The sequence below is a fragment of the Erigeron canadensis genome, chromosome 6 (assembly GCF_010389155.1).
Source record: "Erigeron canadensis isolate Cc75 chromosome 6, C_canadensis_v1, whole genome shotgun sequence".
NCBI lineage: Eukaryota > Viridiplantae > Streptophyta > Magnoliopsida > Asterales > Asteraceae > Erigeron > Erigeron canadensis.
The window spans coordinates 20915866-20935497 of record NC_057766.1 but is presented as its reverse complement, the minus strand read 5'-3'; the positions used below and the strand labels follow the sequence as shown (position 1 = coordinate 20935497).

Sequence of the window (19632 nt, the reverse complement as noted above, 5' to 3'; positions counted from 1 at the left end):
ATTAAAATACATTCAGGTTTAATTTACCCTCATTCGAATAACACTAAACAAAAGTAGAAGACATCTCACCATCCGAAAAAAAAAAAAACAAACCCATGTATGTGGCACTTCCGAGACGCTCGATCGATGTTGACAATTTGTTACGACATTAGCCTAATAAAATTAGGTGCAACTACCTCTCTAGCCTCTAGGGATTATTTTTCGATGTTTTGTACATGAGCACCTTCATATTGGACATCACGACATATACTTTTGTTGGTATTAACTCAAAAAATCAAAATGTAACATCAACGTTGCTCTTTGTATAAGAATAGAAAACACATGTAATATAAATATTAAAAACACATTCGAACTTATGATATTATTTTCATGAAACAAAAAGTCAATAATAACGGGTATATATCATATCTTAAGCCACAAGGTTTAACCTATTTAAATGTCATGTGTATAGTGTAGGCATAGACAAACCATTATTAGTTAAAATGTTGTTATCTATTTTGGGATTGGAAGAGACCTTTCTAGGAAGATTGCACTGAAAATGTTGTGTAAAGTAATGTGTGTCATGAATGATGGTGGTTTGGGTGATTATAGCACTATGCGAAAGCCATGTGATATATATAGTATCGAACCAAGACAAATTAAGCTTACTCACCCCACCCCCACATGGGGTGCTTCTCTAAATTGTTGGTCTATCATATGTTCATTTTATTTTCTTATTATACATTAGAATCTTCTTTAAAGAAATTATATCTATTATGATAGGTTATTGTATTTTTTCTTTCCTAGCTATAATGAATTTGAGTTTTTAATTAAAAATTAGAGTAACATCGGAAAATTATTGATCTTTTAATTGAGGGGATCAAAAGTAAAGAAAAAAGTTGTTAAAAGTAAAAACTGTTTCAAGATGAAGTCATATATGTAGGTGGTAAAAGTAATCGGAGAAAAGCTTTCGAGAATAAAGCGTGTTATATTTAACAGTTTGGTATGCTTTCGTAAATCAGAATGTTTTTATCCATGAAATGTACTTACTTTTGTATGATATAGTATACACATTAATATTTAATTTCGTTAAAAATGAGTGCGAAGAAGTTAAAGATGTCGTACCTCGCAAAAAGATAGTTTGTATGAAATACTAGTGATTTTACAAAGTAATACTATGTATTTTTAATTTAATGTGCTTAATTAAAAGCATTAATGCGCGTAAATCTGTAGAGTTTTTATGGACAAAATTTTTCTTGATAAATACTACTCGTACCACGGTATCCGCGTAATACGGCGCTCGTGATTGTAAAAGCGGTCTAGTGGGATTGACGACAGTCGATGATGGTGCGACCATTGGTGGTGGTGGTGACATGGTCGAGTGGTGTACGTAGGTTAATGTAAATGTAATCGATGTAGGTGTAATTGATTTAAAGAGGTAGTGAGATATTTTATAAGATAGAAGATCGACTAATGATATAAATTATTTCATTAAGGATATAATGATCATTTCAATTTTTCTCTTTTTAACTTTTTAACAATGTTGTATAACTTTTATATAGTAAGATTAGTAGTATTAAAATAAATGAATAATAGATTGGGATCAATCACGTACATTATTATATATACTAAAAAGCATGAATTGGTTTGCGTGTGCCATACATTTTCAACACTTTAGTCCCTATCGTTAAATGTTGCATCAATGGTCCTCATAAGCTAACGACTGCTAATTTTTTCCTGCAATTATAGTCCCTGTCGTTAAATTTGTTACAACAATGGTCTCTATCAGCTAACTTTAACCTTTTAACTTTAGGTTTCTTAATATTTGCCACATAACTTTAACGTTTTAACTTTTTTCACATAACTTTAATTTCTTTTACTTTTAGCACAAAAGTTTGCTTTTATTTAGTTTTTAAACATATGTTTTTCTAACTATTGCCACGAAAGTTTTATTTTTTTTTTACTTTTTATGATGGAAACTTTTAACTTTTTGTCACATAAATTTAACTTTTTTTTTATTTTTGGCACGAAAGCTTTGTCTTATTTAGTTTTTAAACTTTTGTTTTTCTAATTTCTGCCACGAAAATTCATTCTTTTTACTTTTTATCACAGAAACTTTTAAACTTTTACTTTTTGTCTCATAACTTTTATTTTTTCTATTTCTTGCACGAAATATTTGTGTTATTTCCCCATATACTTTTTATACATTTGTTTTTCTAACTTTTGTCACGAAAGTTTCATTCTCTTTACTTTTTATCACATAAATTTACGAATTTTTTGTCATTCTACTTTTTGCCACATCACTTTTATTTCTTCTACTTTTTACACAAAGTTTTGTTCTATTTAAATTTTATACTTTTATTTTTTCAACTTCAGCTACCAACGTTTCATTTTTCTTTACTTTTTATCACATCACTTTTGACACAAAAATTTTATTTTATATAATTTTCCACATGTTTACATGTTACTTAATGTCTCCGGGACAACGTCCGGGGACAAAAAACTAGTTTATTCTATTAAGAACATCTCACACGCTAACAAACAAAACTGCTAGAAAGCTATACGAATGACTTTGTAAGAGTCAATGACTTTGATCTAGGCTATTATGAGAAAACGACATAGCAGAGAGAATTTTGGAGATTTTACATATTGTGTTTGAGTGAATGAATATTGTTACAGAAATGAAATAGAAGATACAAATATTTATACACTAATTAATTAGTAACTGCCACTAACTAACTATCTTCTAAACTTGACTTTTTGTACACTTAACTTACTATATTTACATAACAAGTCCCTATATTTACATATTACCACATTTTACTAAACTTTGGTGAAGTAATACTTGAGTCTTGTGTTTGTGTCTTGTATACTTGGGGTTGATATAAACATTGTGAGCTTGAGGAGTTGTAGAATCTGCTTGTTCTCTTATATCCTCCTCGCAAGTTGGTAGTGTATATGGATCACAAACTGTCAACTTGGATAAGCAATGATAATGGAGATGCCTGGGGAGAGCTTTGGTAAGGATATCAACTAATTGAGCATGAGAGGGAACATATTGTGGTTGAATAAAGCCATGTTTGATCTTGTCTCTCACAAAGTTACAATCAATTTCAATGTGTTTAGTTCTTGCATGCTGCACAGGGTTAGAGGCTAGAGAAATGGTTGAGGAGTTGTCACACATGATAATGGTTGGAGTAGATATAGAATGCTGCAGATCATGAAGCAGGCAAACAAGCCTTGAGATTTCACAGGTTGTGTCTGCCATTGCCCTGTACTCTGCCTCTGTAGAAGACCTGGACACAACAATTTGTTTCTTGGAATTCCATGAAATTAGGTTGTTACCCAAAAATAAAGCATAGCAGTGACTGATCTTCTTAAGTTAAGGCAACTAGCCCAATCACTATCACAATATACATTCAGAGAATTGGAAGGTGTTGCAGAGAATAAGATGTCTTGTCTAGGGCAGTTTTTGAGATATCTTAGAGTTCTGAGGAGAGACTTCATGTGAGTTGTTCTTGGGGCATGAGAGAATTGACTTAAAGCTTGTGCTGCAAATGTGATGTCTGGCCTGGTTAAGTGGTTATGGTCATATAGATGAGCTTTCCAACAAGGGTTCTATAGAGGGATGGTTCAAGAAGTAACTCTCCAGCATCTTTGTCAAGTTTGATGCCAGGATCAAGTGGAGTACTGGCTGGTTTGGAATCAAGGACTTCTGCTAGTTTGAGAAGTTCAAGAGTGTACTTCCTTTGGCTAAGTGTGAGGCCTTTTGAGTTTCTTAAAAATTCAATACCAAGATAATAATGAATTGGACCTAAATCTTTAATACTGAATGCAGAATCAAGATGAGTTTTGATTGAGGAAATGTGGTCACTGTTGTTGTCAGTAAGTAATATATCTTCAATATAAATGAGAAGGGCAGTAAACAATGAACCTTTGCTAAATGTGAAAAGAGAGGTGTCTGCATAACTCTGTGTGAATCCAATTTCAAGAAGTGATTGAGTGAGTTTCTCAAACCACTGTCTATTTGTTTGCTTAAGTCCATAGAGGGATTTGGTAAGTTTACATACAAAGTTAGGAGATTGAGAAGGATATCCAGAGGGAATGGTCATGTACACTTCTTCATCTAAGTCCCCATGAAGAAAGACATTATTGACATCTAATTGCTCAATAGCCTAATGATGTTGAACAACCACTGCTAGAAGGGTTCTCACGGTTGTCATTTTGGCAATAGGTGCAAATGTTTCATTGTAGTCTATACCCTCTTTTTGATTATAACCCTTAGCCACTAATCTGGCCTTAAATTTGTCTAAGGAACCATCAGCATTGTACTTAATCCTGTAGACCCACTTGCAGCTAATTGGACTTTTGCCAGCAGGAAGGGTGGTGATGTCCCAGGTGTGATTGTGATCTAAAGCCTTAAGTTCTTTGTTCATTGCTGTTACCCATTATGGGTCCTTAGATGCCTGAGTATAAGTGTGTGGTTTTGAATAAGTGTCAATATTATTGATTAAGTATTTTGAGTGGGTGGAGAGATCGGAGAGATTGAGGTAATGAGAATGATGAAATTTGGTATTGGTTGTGTTGTTGACAAGGGATTTAGGTAAAGAATGATGAAAACTAGTGAGCTTTGTAGATAATTGTCTGGTTCTGGTAGAGTGTCTGGTAGGGTTTGGTTGGTTGACTGGTTGAGGTGAGGTGAAAGGTTGTTTGTTAGCTGGACTTGGAAGTAGTGATAGAGAGTGATGGATTGGTGAAGGTGAGGAGGATGGAGGTGGTGTTGAAGATGGAATAAGTGGTGATTGTGGAGATAAGGAGGTGGTATTGGGAGTTGATTCTATATTAGGGAAAGGAAAAACTGGAAAATTGTCAGAGTTGGAGGTATGGTTGTCAGACTTGGAAGTAGTGATAGATAGCGATGGATTGGTGAAGGTGAGGAGGATGGAGGTGGTGTTGAAGGTGGAATAAGTGGTGATTGTGGAGATAAGGAGGTGGTATTGGGAGTTGATTCTATATCAGGGAAAGGAAAAACTGGAAAATTGTCAGAGTTGGAGGTATGGTTGTCAGACTTGTTCTAGTTGTTTGCAAAAGGAAAAATTGATTCATTGAATAAAATATGTCTACTTGTGTAAGTTTTGGCAGTGATGGGATCATAGAGAAGATAGCCTTTTTGGTCATTGGGGTAACCAATTAGAACAGTGGAGACTGATCTAGGAGCAAATTTGTCAGATGATTTGGTGTAAGTATAAGTTTGACAGCCTAGAACTTTGAGGTGATCAAGGCTAGCGGGTTCTCCATGGATAATTTCATAAGGACTTTTATTATGGAGAATGGTGGAAGGAAGTCTATTAATGATGTAGGTGGCTGCCAGGATGCAATACCCCAAAGGTGTTTTGGAAAATTAGCTTGAAAGTGGATAGCCCTAGCCATCTCAAGGAGATGTCTATGTTTCCTTTCCACCCTGGCATTTTGCTGGGGTGTATATGGGCAGGTTGTTTGATGAATGATTCCTTGAGAATTGAAAAAGGATTGAAGGTTTTCATTGATGAATTATGTGCCATTGTCTGTTCTTACAGTTTTTATGGAGGTTTTGAAATGATTTTGGGCATAAGTATGGAAGGATTTAATAGTGGATATAGCATGGTGTTTTGTGAGCAGAAAGTATCTCCATGTTGCTCTTGAGTGATTATCCACAATAGTCAAAAAATAAGAACATTTATTGATTGTAGGGTGCCTGTAAGGCCCCCACACATCCACATAGATAAGATCAAAAATAGATGAACTAGTAGGAAATGGTAATTTGTGATGTTTTGATAAAGGACAAATATTACAAGTAGAGTCTGCATTATAATTGACAGAACTAAAAATAGATTTTATTTGTTTAAGAACAGGAAATGAACAATGTCCAAGTCTAGCATGCTAGATATGAGCAGTGGCAGCAGTACTGAGAATGGTGGCTTGAGAGTGATCTTGAGAGGGTGTAGCTTCTGGAGTGATGAGGTAGAGACCATTACAAAAGATGCCTTGAGCAATCTTTTTGTCATGGTCCTGGAAGATAACAGAGTCATGAGTAAAAGTTACAGAGCTGTGAGGAGTGAGAAGCCTACTGATGGATAGAAGATTGTAAGTAAAACTTGGTACATAGAAAACATTTTTGAGAGTCAGATTGTCATTTAATTTCACTGGGCCAATGATTGTGACCAATACAGTTTGACCATTTGGTAGGGAGAGACTAATGGGTACTTTGCAATGGTAAATATAATGCAAATGTTTATGAGAATTGCTTATGTGATATGTGGCACCACTATCAGATATCCAGGCACCCTTAGACTTAGACAGACAGCAAGCAATAAATCTAAACTTAGGCATAGAATTAGTAGTGAAAGAAAAGACACCAACAGTAGGGATGTTTTGATCACCAGGTTGTTGAGCCTGCTGCATGAAGAGCATCACCTGATTAAGTTGGTTTTGCAGCTGGTCAATCTTAGCATTCATGAACAAATCATGTGGTGAAGTGGCAGAAGGAATGTATGGAATGTCTTGTGATGTCGAAGGTAAATCTGCAACATTGGTGACCAGATTGACAGATTTGCCCTTGTATGCAGGAGGATTCCTTGGTGGTGGTGGTTGATATTTGTGATGCTGGGGATGGCCAGAGGGGTATCCAACAAGCTTGTAACACTCATCTTTGGTGTGTCTTTCTCTATGACAATAAGTGCAAATAATGCCTTTCTTTAATGCACTTTTTCTATCAATTTGGAGATTGGATCTTGGTGTGTAGGTTTGAGATGGAGCAGTAGTGGGAAAGTGAATATTATATCTTGGTGTGTAGGTTTGACAAGGAGCAGTAGTGTTGAGAGCTATGGATATTGTTGTGTAACTCTCATTAGTGTAACTCTCATCTAGTCCCATAAGAAATTGTACTAATTTCTTCCTTTGCTCCATAGCACCATGATTCTTTCCATTCTCACAAGTGCAAGTGTAGTTACAAGTGTAAAGTGCCTCTAGTGCCTCTAATTCATCCTACAGGCTCTTGATTTTGTGATAATACACCTCAAAAGGTGAATTTGCTTGGCACAATTGTGTTAATTAATTAGTTACTTGAAAGATCCTATGGCCATCTAATTGTGAGTAATGTTCACTAAGTTCTTTCCATAAAGCAAAAGCAGAACTCACAAAATTCAAGTTATTACTAATTTCATCAGAAACATCGTTCAAAACCCAAGATATGACCATGTCATTTGTTCTTTCCCATAAAGGCCTTAAATCAGAAGTCGGTGAAGGTTCAGGATACTCACCAGTGACAATTTTCAGTTTGTTCTTTGCATTGAGAGCAATAGTCATCGATCTTTTCCATGAATTGTAGTTGTCAGATCCAGTGAGCTTTTTTGCTATCCGAAGAAGGTCAGGATGATCATTTTGATGAAGAAAAAAAGGGTGATTGACTGAGTCAAGTGGTGGATCAGGCGGCGGAGTTATCGGTTCAACCTGTGAAGTGGTGGTGGTGGTTTGTGAAGTGGTGGCAGTTGTCACCATGGTTGATGAGAATATTGATTAAATTTGAAGAAAAAGTAGTGAATTAGTAACCCTAGAATGAAGGAAATGGAGCAATTTTACCGGAAAAAGTCGTCGGCGAAGTTAGGGTTTCAATTTGATACCGGAGAAGATGATCAGAGGATCGTCAGACATCAAATTGAAGCAATTCGGGCTTCAATTTAGCTATGATAGAAATGAAACAGAAGATACAGATATTTATATTGTTATATATTGGGGATTTTACATAATGTATTTATGAGTGAATGAATATTGTTATAGAAATGAAATAGAAGATACAGATATTTATATACTAATTAATTAGTAATTGCCACTAACTAGCTATCTTCTAAACTTGACTCTTTGTATCCCTTAACTTACTATATTTACATAACAAGTCCCTATATTTACATGATATCACATTTTACTAAACTTTGGTGAAGTAATACTTGAGTCTTGTGTTTGTGTCTTGTATACTTGGGGTTGATATAAACATTGTGAGCTTGAGGAGTTGTAGAATCTGCTTGTTCTCTTATAGCTATCTAGCCATTATAATAGTTATATTCAATCTTATATATTTTCATTAACCAAATAAGTATTATTTATTTTAGAATGATATTTAAGCTGAAGAATAAAATCTAGAAAAATGTGTTTTTACTTATAGAACATGTACAGTGGTCACCATCAATCTTATTTTATGATTTAATGTTAACATCATATTTAGAAAAATCCCCCCAAATTAACTTTTAACGGTTAATCCTATACAACACCTTCAACCCATCACTAATTAACCACCGGAGTGAGGCCTATCATGATTCTTTTATCTACTGGGTGTAAAACAAAAAATTAAAATTAAAATATACACTCCTCGTCGCCACAACCACGTACAAACCATACACTATTAGTCGGCCACGAGTCCCATACAATAAGTCCCATACAATAGTGTAGACTCATGGTCAGGTAAAATAGAGCCAAAGACTAGTCTTCCACTAACCATTCATAGTGTGAAATTTGAACATATTATCTGGTTAAATAAACTTTCGAGGAGACTGGAGATGCTTTATTTGTTGGCTTTTTTTTTCATGTAGAGAGACATTCTAATAATAAGAAACAAGAAAAAAGTTTCGATTCGTTATCTCATAATCACACTATCATACAAATAAATTCGTTATTTAGGTTCAAGTTTTTGTGTTAAAGTGATTGGAAAGTTATTCGGAATGATATAAAAGTAATGATGAGCATAAATTTTAATTTGTTCCCGTGAGAATCATAGAAAAGTGTAAGAAAAGTTTTATTCAATAAATCACGTCATTAAAAGCAAAAACACAATAAACTTTAAGTGAATTATGTATGTGTTACATATTCAAGTCTCTCATGTATGCGTAAACGCATTATGTATATTAACTTCAACAAGACCCTTATGAATGTTTAAGTATACATTCGGGCCATAAGCATCGACTAACTGTAGTCATGTTCGTATATGGCCCAATTTGTTTAACCCAAATACAATTCGCTGCAGGGCATTTTCAACACCCCTAGTTAAAAGTAACCCTTCCAAAGACCGTTGTCGCTCCACATATCTTTTTCCTAAAAATAAGCTGACTATGCATTAACATCATCTGAGAAAGAGTACTATGAATTATATAATATATTTTCAATATTGAAGTCCTTCGGATAATTATTCATATTACCTCAAATCAATTGTACTAGTGACTAGTGAGGTTAATATCAAAAGAGCTACTTAATTGATGAATGGTGTATAGATGATGAAGTGAGTGTTGCAAATTTAATTTATCGCCGCATTTTAGGAGTTACCGCAACATACGTTCATTGAGTGATTCATATTGTAGTCATATATTCGTTGCTCATTCATTTGATTCGAGTCTCTTCATCATCTATACGTCATTCATTAAAGTAGCCCTTTAGTTATGAACCAAAGAGTTTAAAATAGAATATATGTTATTCGATAAAAAAGCAAACATTCATATAGATATCCCAAAACTAATCGAATTGGTTAAGCATATATTTGCGACGCAATGAGGGCTCAGGTCAAGAACCAAACTTGCTTAGTGTATCCTTCTAATCATGTTTCAAAATCAAAATTCAATTTAAGGTTTACACTAAGAATTCTAATAATCAAGAACTTGTGATTCTGATGTCTTAAAATAGCTAGGCAAGCTCTTAAAAAGGCAAGCTCCACAGAGGCACAAAACTCTACCAATTCTACAAATAACCATTAGAAAAAGAAGTCGTTACAAATTCATCAATCGCAAATCCCTGTCTAAAAATGCGACGGGAACAATTAATCCATTTACCTAAGCAAGTCACAAGCTCGCCTTACCCTTGTCTCTTTGAATAAATAATGGGGCCAAGATCTCGTACCCTGTTTTGTCACTGCTACCGATAGATCTTTTGTGTCGGGTTCAATTTTTAACTGAACCGTAATCTAATACTAGTACTATTTTATAAAGTATATATATATATATATATATATATTTTAAGAAAAGATGATTTGAACTATCCAAAATACCCCTATTATTTATTAACTAATTTAATTCTCTCTACTTAATATACCTATAATAAGGCTTATCCTTATAGGACTTCTTCCCCACTTCCGACGCACGGCCGAGGCCAACCCGGCCGAAGACGGTGGTAGCACGGCCGGCGTCTTGGCGTTTCTTCTAATATTAGACATGCGTTTTGTGAAGGAAAGTGGGGCCCGAAAAGATGATGTGAGGGGAAGAAGTGGAGAAGAAGTGGAGGTTATAAGGAGGGGGTGTTTGTGGGGTGTCTATGAGAAAGAAAAACTGATGAATAGTGGAAGAAGTGGGAAAGAAGTGAGGTGTTATAAGGAGGGGTATAACCTTAATCTTAACCACTCATTTTTCTCTCTCCTCAAATCTCAACTACTTATTTTTTTTCTCTATCATCCATAAATCATTTTATTCTCTAACTCATTCAAAATCTTTTATCTCAAAAATCGTATATCGATAAATTATAAAAATTATATTGGTGTTCTTAAAATTTCATGCTCTTTCATTAGAGATGTCATTCGATAAACTTTCGACGAATTTTTAAATCCGAGGGCGGAACCCATACTGCTAAGACATTTAGCTATCACACACTATGACTTATCACCTCCTATCACCTATCACCTCCTATCACCTATCACCCTCACTATCTCGTAATTGTTAAAATAAACGCTAATGACATGTCACCCCTTGAAAATGTTTTATTGAATAAACGGCTAGTTAAAGTTAGTCTAATTAAACCCTACCATTTTTCAACAATCAATCAAAAATAAAGTACCATTTCAACACATTTTATGTTCACCAAACCATTCAATTTCATTACCATTAAAAATAACAAACATTACATGGTTTTAGATAATACCATTAATTAAAACTACGAGACCTAAAAACTTTAAAATTTCGATTCCTAAACATTAAATTTAAGATTCAATAAAAGCAAGAATTATTAGACGACATGTCACTGTCACCATAATTGCGGTGGGTATATTCGTAGCCATCATCTTCATTTGATCCTCCAGGAGGGTCTTCATTTGCGTATTCCTCCCCGGGTGAGTCACGTAACCATCGGACCGACTACCAACATTAGTGTGGCCTACATTTCCTTAATTGCTAAAATGCTGCATACTCAAGCGTGGTCGTTAAAATTGACACGACACTAGTTAGCTAGGCAATGGTTTGTTCCAAGCATGAAACCTTCTTTTGCAAGTATGTTACATACTGTTACTCCATGCCAGTACGATGTCAGCCCAATCCGAGAAGTCCTCCAATTTCGGCCTTGTAATGTTGTTAATCACAGCCCTCACGTCATTTCTATGCTTGTCGTCGTCAAGCATGTAAAGCTGAGCCCAATCCGAGAAGTCCTCCAATTTCGGCCTTGTAATGCTGTTAATCACAGCCCTCACGTCATTTCTATGCTTGTCGTCGTCAAGCATGTAAAGCTGCATCGAGTTTTGGGCCTTGAATAAACTCATGGCTGGGCAAAGTTTGAATCCTTTTGGGTGTTTGAAAGTATGTTTTAGTGTATGAAGAAGTGAAAACAAATATGTGTGAGTTGAAGTGTGGAATGGTAGTCTATATAGTGGTTTTACAAAAAATAGCCGTTTGGGGTTATTTTTACGATGTTCAGAAAGTTGAAATTTGAAATGAGGGACCTATTTTGCCACATTTGAAATTTATTTATTTTAAATAAAAGTTTTATTAATATTTGGGTTAAAATAAAAATGGTGAGAAAGATGTGTTAATGCTAGGGGTAGTTCTTGGAGAGTAAAAACTGACGTAAGGAAGAGGTAAAGAATAGGTTTATTAGTAAGAGAGACCAAATGGTTGAACAAATACAATTACATATCAGATTAAAATTTAGGGCATCAACAGTGGTAAATTAGAATATATAAATCATCCCAAATTCACCCAATAACATTTATCCAATTTATTTCAACTTTTCAACTTTCTTAACAAACCCTCTTAAGTGTCAACCATTTTTACAGACACCATTAAATTTTTAACCCTCTCAAATTTTGTCTAATCACAAACACGCTCTCACTTATCCATACACACTCTTTCTCTTCTATAATCATTATCCCCACTCTTTTTTGAATTTTTGGCGGGTGGCTTCCCAACCCTGCTACCATACCATTCAAGTATAAGTCAACACTGATGATGGTGTTATAACCGGTTTCAAGCATAAACTTATTAAACCCGCTCACCATTCCTACCCTTTTTACTAAAGCCAATTTTTATGTCCCTATTCCCTCGAAAATTGAAGAACTTTATAAAAAAGTATATGTTAAAAGAAATGAAAAGGGCGCCAATTAGGAGACACAAATTCTATATTGTTTTACAAGTTGGGCTAATTCTTTTGGGCTGCTGCTGCGTTTCGGCTGGACCATGAGAAAAAAAATGAAAATGGTTCCCTCTTCTTTCTTTTGGTTATTTGGCATTTGGCACGACTCTCTTTCGTTGCCACATTGTTTACAACTTTTTACATAAGATGAAATGTGCTTAAATAGGCACTATGCACGCTAAACATCATGCCAAATTAATGGGTAAGATAGATATTTAATTAGGATGAATAGGGGATCACATATGTCTCATGATGAAGTAGCCTCCATTACTATACGAAGTACAAATATAATAAATGTTATCCTGCTATTAAACAACGATAGAAAATGCTTATCCGTATATGGTTTCTTTCGTTTTCTTAGTGTCTAATATATCAACTTATCTTGATTTGTTATTTAAATTCAATACCAATTATCTATATATACACATTATTATGAGTATCCAATTGTGGTACTGGGATAGGGTTCCCTAATTACCTTTTTCTTTACAAGAAATATTACAGGATTATCATAACCTCCGATAAAATTTTTGTTACGTTATATTGTTTAATTAGGATAACGAGTTTATAAAGGATTTTATTGTGTTTCTTAATTATCTATTATTGTGTTTCCTAGTTTATCTCCTATATTATTGGTTGAAACTTTGTCTTCAAGAAAACTCTCGGCTATATATGTTTAATATGTGTCGACCCATTAATAAATCAACAATTCAGAAACCAATTTTCATTGTTTTCATGGTACCAGAACAGGTCTTTAGGAACCCTTTTCTCACAAACTCGACATGACTAACACCGAAAAACCCAAAGAACAAGTCGCCGGTGGCAGCAAGAGTAATGTTGTCATCGACGCAAATTCACCATACTATATACACCCTTCCGACTTACCCAAACAAATGCACGTAAATGAAGTTTTAACCGATGGCAATTATAGCGATTGGGCCAAGGAGATGGCGAATTTCTTGTTTGCGAAAAACAAAATAGGATTCGTAGATAAGTCGATCCCAAAACCAGAAAGTACAGTCGAATAATATATGCCATGGATGCGTTGTGATGCCATGATCATTGGATGGTTAACAACCGCCATGGATAAAAACATTAGGGGAAGCGTGAAGTATGCTAACTCATCCGCTGAAATATGGAGTGATTTGAAGGAAAGGTTCGGGAAGGAAAGTACACCACGAGCCTATGAATTGAAACAATTGCTTTCAAATACTCATCAGGATAGGCTGTTGATTTCATCTTATTATACAAAACTTCGAGGTATATGGGATGAGATACAATCTGTCCTACCAATTCCCCAATGCACATGTGGGAATTGTTCTTGTGAAATTGGAAAAAGGTTGTCTAGTTTTCAAGAAAAGGAGCGGTTGTATGAGTTTTTAATGGGACTCGATGCAGATTTTTCAGCGATAAGAACTCATGTTCTTTCAATAAAACTGACACCTACACTTGGAGAAGCATACCGTCTTGCTTCCGAAGAAGAACAACAGAGGCAGATTACAATGACTAAACGAGCACAGGTGGAGCCAGCAGCGTTTAAAACTCAAGGATGGCGTGAAGGTTCATTCAATTTTCAACGGAGTTATGAAGGAAGTTCAAGGCGAAACACGGAAGAAAAAACTGATATTTGTAGCGAATGTGGGAAAGAAGGTCATAAACGAGAGGATTGTTTCAGGGTAATTAGGTATCTTGAGTGGTGGCCGGGCAAAGTAAAGACTGAGAAATTTAAAGCAAAGGTTGCACATGTGGAGACTGAATCTGTTTTGGCCTGGCTTTCGGATGCACAGTACCAAATGCTCATGAAGCACTTTACTGACAACGAACAGAAGAAAGAAGGTGACATTCTTCGAAAAGCAAACATGGCTGGTAAGCTTGATAAAATTGATGATTGGATCATGGATTCAGGTTCCACTGATTATGTAGTTCATAAATTAGAATTCCTTGAAAGTGGTGGTGGTACTACACAAGAAACACCCATTATGATTCCTAATGGGTTTAATGTACCTGTAAAGGGTAAAGGGAGCTGCATTTTAAATGATGGAAGCAAAACTAATGAAGTCCTTTATATTCCTGATTTTAATTGCAATTTACTTTCAGTTAGTAAACTATCGAAGGAATTACAATGTGTAGTAAGCTTCTTTTCGGATTTTTTTGTAATGCAGGACTTACACTCGAAGAAGTTCATAGGCACGGGTGAATGCATAAAGGTCTTTATCGGATGGGGATGGTAGCTCAGAAGAGGAAGGCTATGGCAATCAAGATTGATGCTAAAGTTTGGCACTTAAGACTAGGTCATGCTTCTCATTCTAAGTTGTCACATATAGATTTTCTAAAAGGTGTTTCTTTTAATTTTGAGGACTATGTTTGTGATTCATGTCTTATGGCGAAACATACGCGCATTCCTTTTCCTAAGAGTTCTATTAAGACTAATGATTGTTTTGATTTGATACACTGTGATATTTGGGGTAAATACCGTAAGTCGTCGACAACGCATGCTAATTATTTCTTGACTATTGTTGATGATATTAGTAGGGCTCTTTGGGTCTTTCTTATTCAATATAAGAGTGATGCAAGTGATTGTTTAATAAATTTTTGTAATATGGTCAAGACCCAGTTTTCAAAAACCATTAACCGAATTAGGAGTGACAATGGAGGTGAGTTTACTTCGAACAAAATGAAAGAATTTGATGCTCGTGAGGGTATTTTACTTGAAACTAGTTGTCCTCACACACCCCAACAAAACGGAGTAGTAGAAAGGAAACACCGACATCTTCTTGAAACTGCTCGGGCTCTAATGTTCCAAGCAAATATTCCTAAATGATTTTGGGGAAAGTGTATAGAAACCGCCACTTATATAATTAATCGTCTCCCATACAAAGTTATTCAAAATCGAACTCCTTATGAAATTATTTTTGGAGAAAAACCAAATTATGAACAAATGAGAACTTTGGGATGCTTAGCCTATTATAGTAGCATAGAAATGGGAGGCGATAAGTTCGAATTCAGGGGGAGACCAGGGATTTTTATGGGTTACCCACCAGGGACTAAAGGATATAAAATTTTTGATATTGAACATGGAAAGATGGCGATTTCTCATGATGTCAAGTTTGTAGAAACTAATTTTCCATTTGTGCATCTTAAGTCTGAAAGTGTTTTGGAAGAGGTGTTTGATGTGCCAAGTTATTGTGAAGACGTTTACATTGAGAATAAAGAAGCCGAAGATGTTGTAAATGAACCAATAGAATCAATTAGTCTAGATAATGTACAACCATTAAATACTGAAGAGATCCAGGAAGTGAGTCATGAACCTCCAGCAACGAAAAGCACAAGGACCAGGTATCCTTCTACTAGATTGCAAAATTTTGAAGTTACGCTACCTCCATGCATCGACCATGCAAAGCCCGTGCACGATCGAACTTCTTCTATGGTACATCCTCTTGCAAATTATGTTTCTTATAACAATTTTTCGGATTCTCACAAAAGATTTTTGGCAGCCATTACATCGAATAATGAGCCTAGTTCTTTCAAGGAGGCTATGCAGGATAAAAATTGGTGCAATGCTATGCAGTGAGAGATTAAGGCTCTTGAACAAAATGAGACATGGACTTTGGAAGCTTTACCGGAAGGAAAACATGCCATCGATTCAAAATGGGTTTACAAAATTAAATATAAACCTAACGGAGAAATCGAAAGATACAAGGCGCGTCTTGTTGCAAGAGGTTTTACACAAGTTGAAGGCGTTGATTATCATGATACTTTTGCTCCTATCGCAAAATTGGTAACCGTTCGAATACTTATCACTATTGCAGTAAAAAGAAATTGGCTTTTGCATCAATTGGACGTAAACAATGCGTTCCTTCATGGAGACTTGCAAGAAGAAATATATATGAAGATCCTGCAAGGTTTTTCCAACAAGGAAGAATCTCGAGTTTGCCGACTCAGAAAATCGTTATATGGTTTGAAACAAGCGTCTCGCACTTGGTATCAAAAGGTCATGGTGTCTTTATTAAATATTGGTTTTACACAATCAAATGCGGATCATTCCTTGTTCACTCATCGAGAGAAAGATAAGTTTGTTGTTGTTTTAATATACGTCGATGACGTAATAATTTCCGGGGACAATGTCGAAATGATTGAAAGAACAAAGACATATCTACATGTTGAGTTCAGCATAAAAGATCTTGGATCTTTGAAGTGTTTTTTGGGCTTAGAAGTTGCACATACAGAAGATGGAATTGTCCTTAGTCAACACAAATATTCTATGGATATTCTATCAGATTGTGGACAGCTTGGATGTCGCCCTAGTGCTTTTCCCATGGAGCAAAACTTGAAGCTAGATCACTGTGACGAGAGTCACAAAGTTGACGCCTCCCTCTATTGTCGCCTTATTGGGAGATTACTTTATCTCTAAGTTACAAGGCTGGACATTGCTTATGGAGTAAAAATCCTCAGTCAATTTGTTTCTGATCCTAGAGTTGATCATATGAATGCCGCCATTCGTGTGCTTCGATACATAAAGTCCACTATTGGTCAAGGCATTTTTATACCCAAGAACGGGGGTTTTGATCTTGTTGACTTCTGTGACGATGATTGGTTGGGATGTCCTTATACTCGGCGATCTAGGACAGGTTATTTGTTGCTGTTAGGCGGGGCTCCAATATCATGGAAGACGAAGAAACAGTCGGTGGTCTAACGTTCGTCGGCAGTAGCTGAATTTCGAGCCATGGCCACTACGGTTAGTGAGGTTCTTTGGGTGCCGTGGTTACTCAAAGATTTTATGGTTAACTTGGATGCAACTACTTCTCTTTATTGTGACAGTGAAGTGTTAGAGCACATAAAGTGCACAATTTGTTGTCCGATGCAATAATTCTAAAAGGCTGAGAAATTCGTACAACTATGCTTAAGAAGTTTAAGTTCGTAAGAACTATTAACTTCGTACATATATGCCTTACGAAGATTAAGTTCGTAAGAACTATTATGTTAGTAAGGCCCAGCCCGTTTGTACGAATTTGACAGCCCAGTCTGTTTGTTCAGCCTATAAATATAAGTCTTAGGTCACGAATTTAGGATGATGATTTAGTTGCAACAAAGAGTCATTCACTAGGTTCTCGAGGTAGAGATCTATACCTCGAGATACCGCCCAAACTATCACGATTCGTCTCAATGATTGTAATCCGTAATCATTGTAGATGTTGTTCATACGGATTCATCTTGTAATCATATGATTAATGATAGTATTTTCGTGTTTATCTCCTGTTCTTATTATTTTCGTGTGTGTTTATCATGATAATCATTAATTAACCCTAAAAACGATCATAGACGGATTCCGCACATCTATGATTGTTAGATCTCGTGTTAATTGATCCGGGAACGTGCTGAAACACGTTTTCACATGAAGCTACTCGACACATTGCTAATAACCCGGTTTTTCACGAACGTACCAAACATGTTGAAATGGATTGTTATTTTGTTCGTGAAAGGGTTGAATCACAAGAAATTCTACCTATACATGTCTCCAGCAAACAACAAATTGCAGATTTACTTACCAAGCCTTTAGGAGGACAAGCTTTGCGTGATTTACTTGACAAGCTGGGTGTTCGGAATCTACACACTCCAGCTTGAGGGGGAGTAAAGGACTTTATTGTGTTTCTTAATTATCTATTATTGTGTTTCCTAGTTTATATCCTATATTATTGGTTGTAACTTTGTCTTTAGGAAAACTCTCGGCTATATATGTTTAATATGTGCTGACCCATTAATAAATCAACAATTCAGAAACCAATTTTCATTGTTTAGTATATTTAAGTTAACTAGATGTGTACATCATGTAATCTTTTGATCTGTAGATCGCACAAATATAACCATTAGTTACTATATATTCACTACATTATTAAACTCTTGTGTAAACTACTATTAACAATTTACTTATACATAATATAAATATAGTTAAATGAAACAAGTAGGTGGCATGTCACCGTCAAATTTTACAAATCGACCTCCACGTCAACTTTCTCGATAAACATTTAATCCCCATTATTCTAACCACCTTTCACCCACCCTCTTCTTAATCTATTCATCATCATTTTATCTAATCCAAAACAAACACACACACTTTCACACAAACATATATTCAAAATGAGCAGTGTAAGTAATCTCGCCATTGTACTCGTAGTAATCTTCATTGTATCCATAATAGCACTTGCTTGTGAACTCTTGTACGTCATTCATCGCCGCCGTACCTTCTGCCGTCACTCCTCCCCACCACTTCCTGATCCAACCGTAATTGATATTCCAACCAAGGAGCTTCTATACTTTTTCTGCTTGAAACCACCCGTCGAAAAACCCGAAAAGAACACAAACAAGACATCCTTGGATGATGAGTTTGTTGATGTTTTCAAGATGTTAGAAGCTAAAGGACCATCGAGGTTTCTTTGTACAATAAAAGAAGAAGATAAAGAAAAAGTTGAGTCAACGCATGAGGTTGACTTTTTGAACGAAATGAAACCCGAAAAAGTGGTGGTGGACCAAGAAGAGGTGGTTGTGATCGCGGTTGATGAGAGTGATGGAGTTGTGAAGACAGTCTTTTCGACTCCATGTGATTCGCCTATGTTTTTTACACCTGCAGGATCTCCGGCTCGAGATTTTATGAAGCCGGAGTTTGCTGTATCCGTTCAGAATGAAACAGATATGGTATCGTGTCAAATTAAAGATTATGGGTTTGAGTCTTATTCCGGACACTATGAAAGTGTCTGAGTTTGTTCAAATATTATGTTGTGTAATAATTTGATAGTGGTGACTGTGTATCTTTAGCACTTAGACTTTGAAATTGAGTAGCGAAAAATTGATAATAATTTTTGTTATATACTTATAACAATACATATTTTATACAGCTGTATAATGTTTATAATGTGCATTAAAATATGTATATTTGTTATGAATAATTATTAAAATATGTAAATTTGTTATGAATAATTAAAAAACTGTCGTAGAATGTCCATTAAAATTTTAATGTATATTTATTATGAATGATTAAAAGATTGTACTATATTTATCACTTTTCTTACCATTAGTGTACCATAACTTGCATGCCGGAATAGATGCTCCCCGCCCCCTGCGTTTGGCCTTTGGTTCCAATGTCGCGTGTTTGTAATTTAATGTAAGTCAACAACTGGATTTTGCTAGAGTTTTTAATACCTATGTTTAAGTTTTGGATGTTGAGGTGTCCTTTTCATTTATTAAATGTTTAATGCA

General features: G+C 35.4%; 2 protein-coding genes across 2 annotated transcripts; one reads left to right on the top strand and one right to left on the bottom strand.

Moving 5' to 3' along the window:
* Positions 1-5898: 5898 nt before the first annotated feature.
* On the bottom strand, positions 5899-7515 carry LOC122604451. Its single transcript, XM_043777343.1, has 2 exons — positions 7081-7515; positions 5899-7002 (listed from the first exon to the last, which is right to left on the bottom strand). The coding sequence occupies exons 1-2, from the start codon at positions 7513-7515 to the stop codon at positions 5899-5901; spliced, it is 1539 nt and encodes a 512-aa protein (XP_043633278.1).
* A 5897-nt stretch (positions 7516-13412) lies between these two features.
* Positions 13413-14612, top strand: LOC122604450. Its single transcript, XM_043777342.1, has one exon. The coding sequence runs from the start codon at positions 13413-13415 to the stop codon at positions 14610-14612; it is 1200 nt and encodes a 399-aa protein (XP_043633277.1).
* Positions 14613-19632: the final 5020 nt, after the last annotated feature.

Coding starts and splice junctions, on each gene's coding strand:
- LOC122604451 (XM_043777343.1), bottom strand. CDS start 7,515: ATGGTGACAACTGCCACCACTTCACAAACCACCACCACCACTTCACAG. Junction 7,003..7,080: donor ATGGCCATAGGATCTTTCAA/GTAACTAATTAA, acceptor AAGAGCCTGTAG/GATGAATTAGAGGCACTAGA.
- LOC122604450 (XM_043777342.1), top strand. CDS start 13,413: ATGCCATGGATGCGTTGTGATGCCATGATCATTGGATGGTTAACAACC.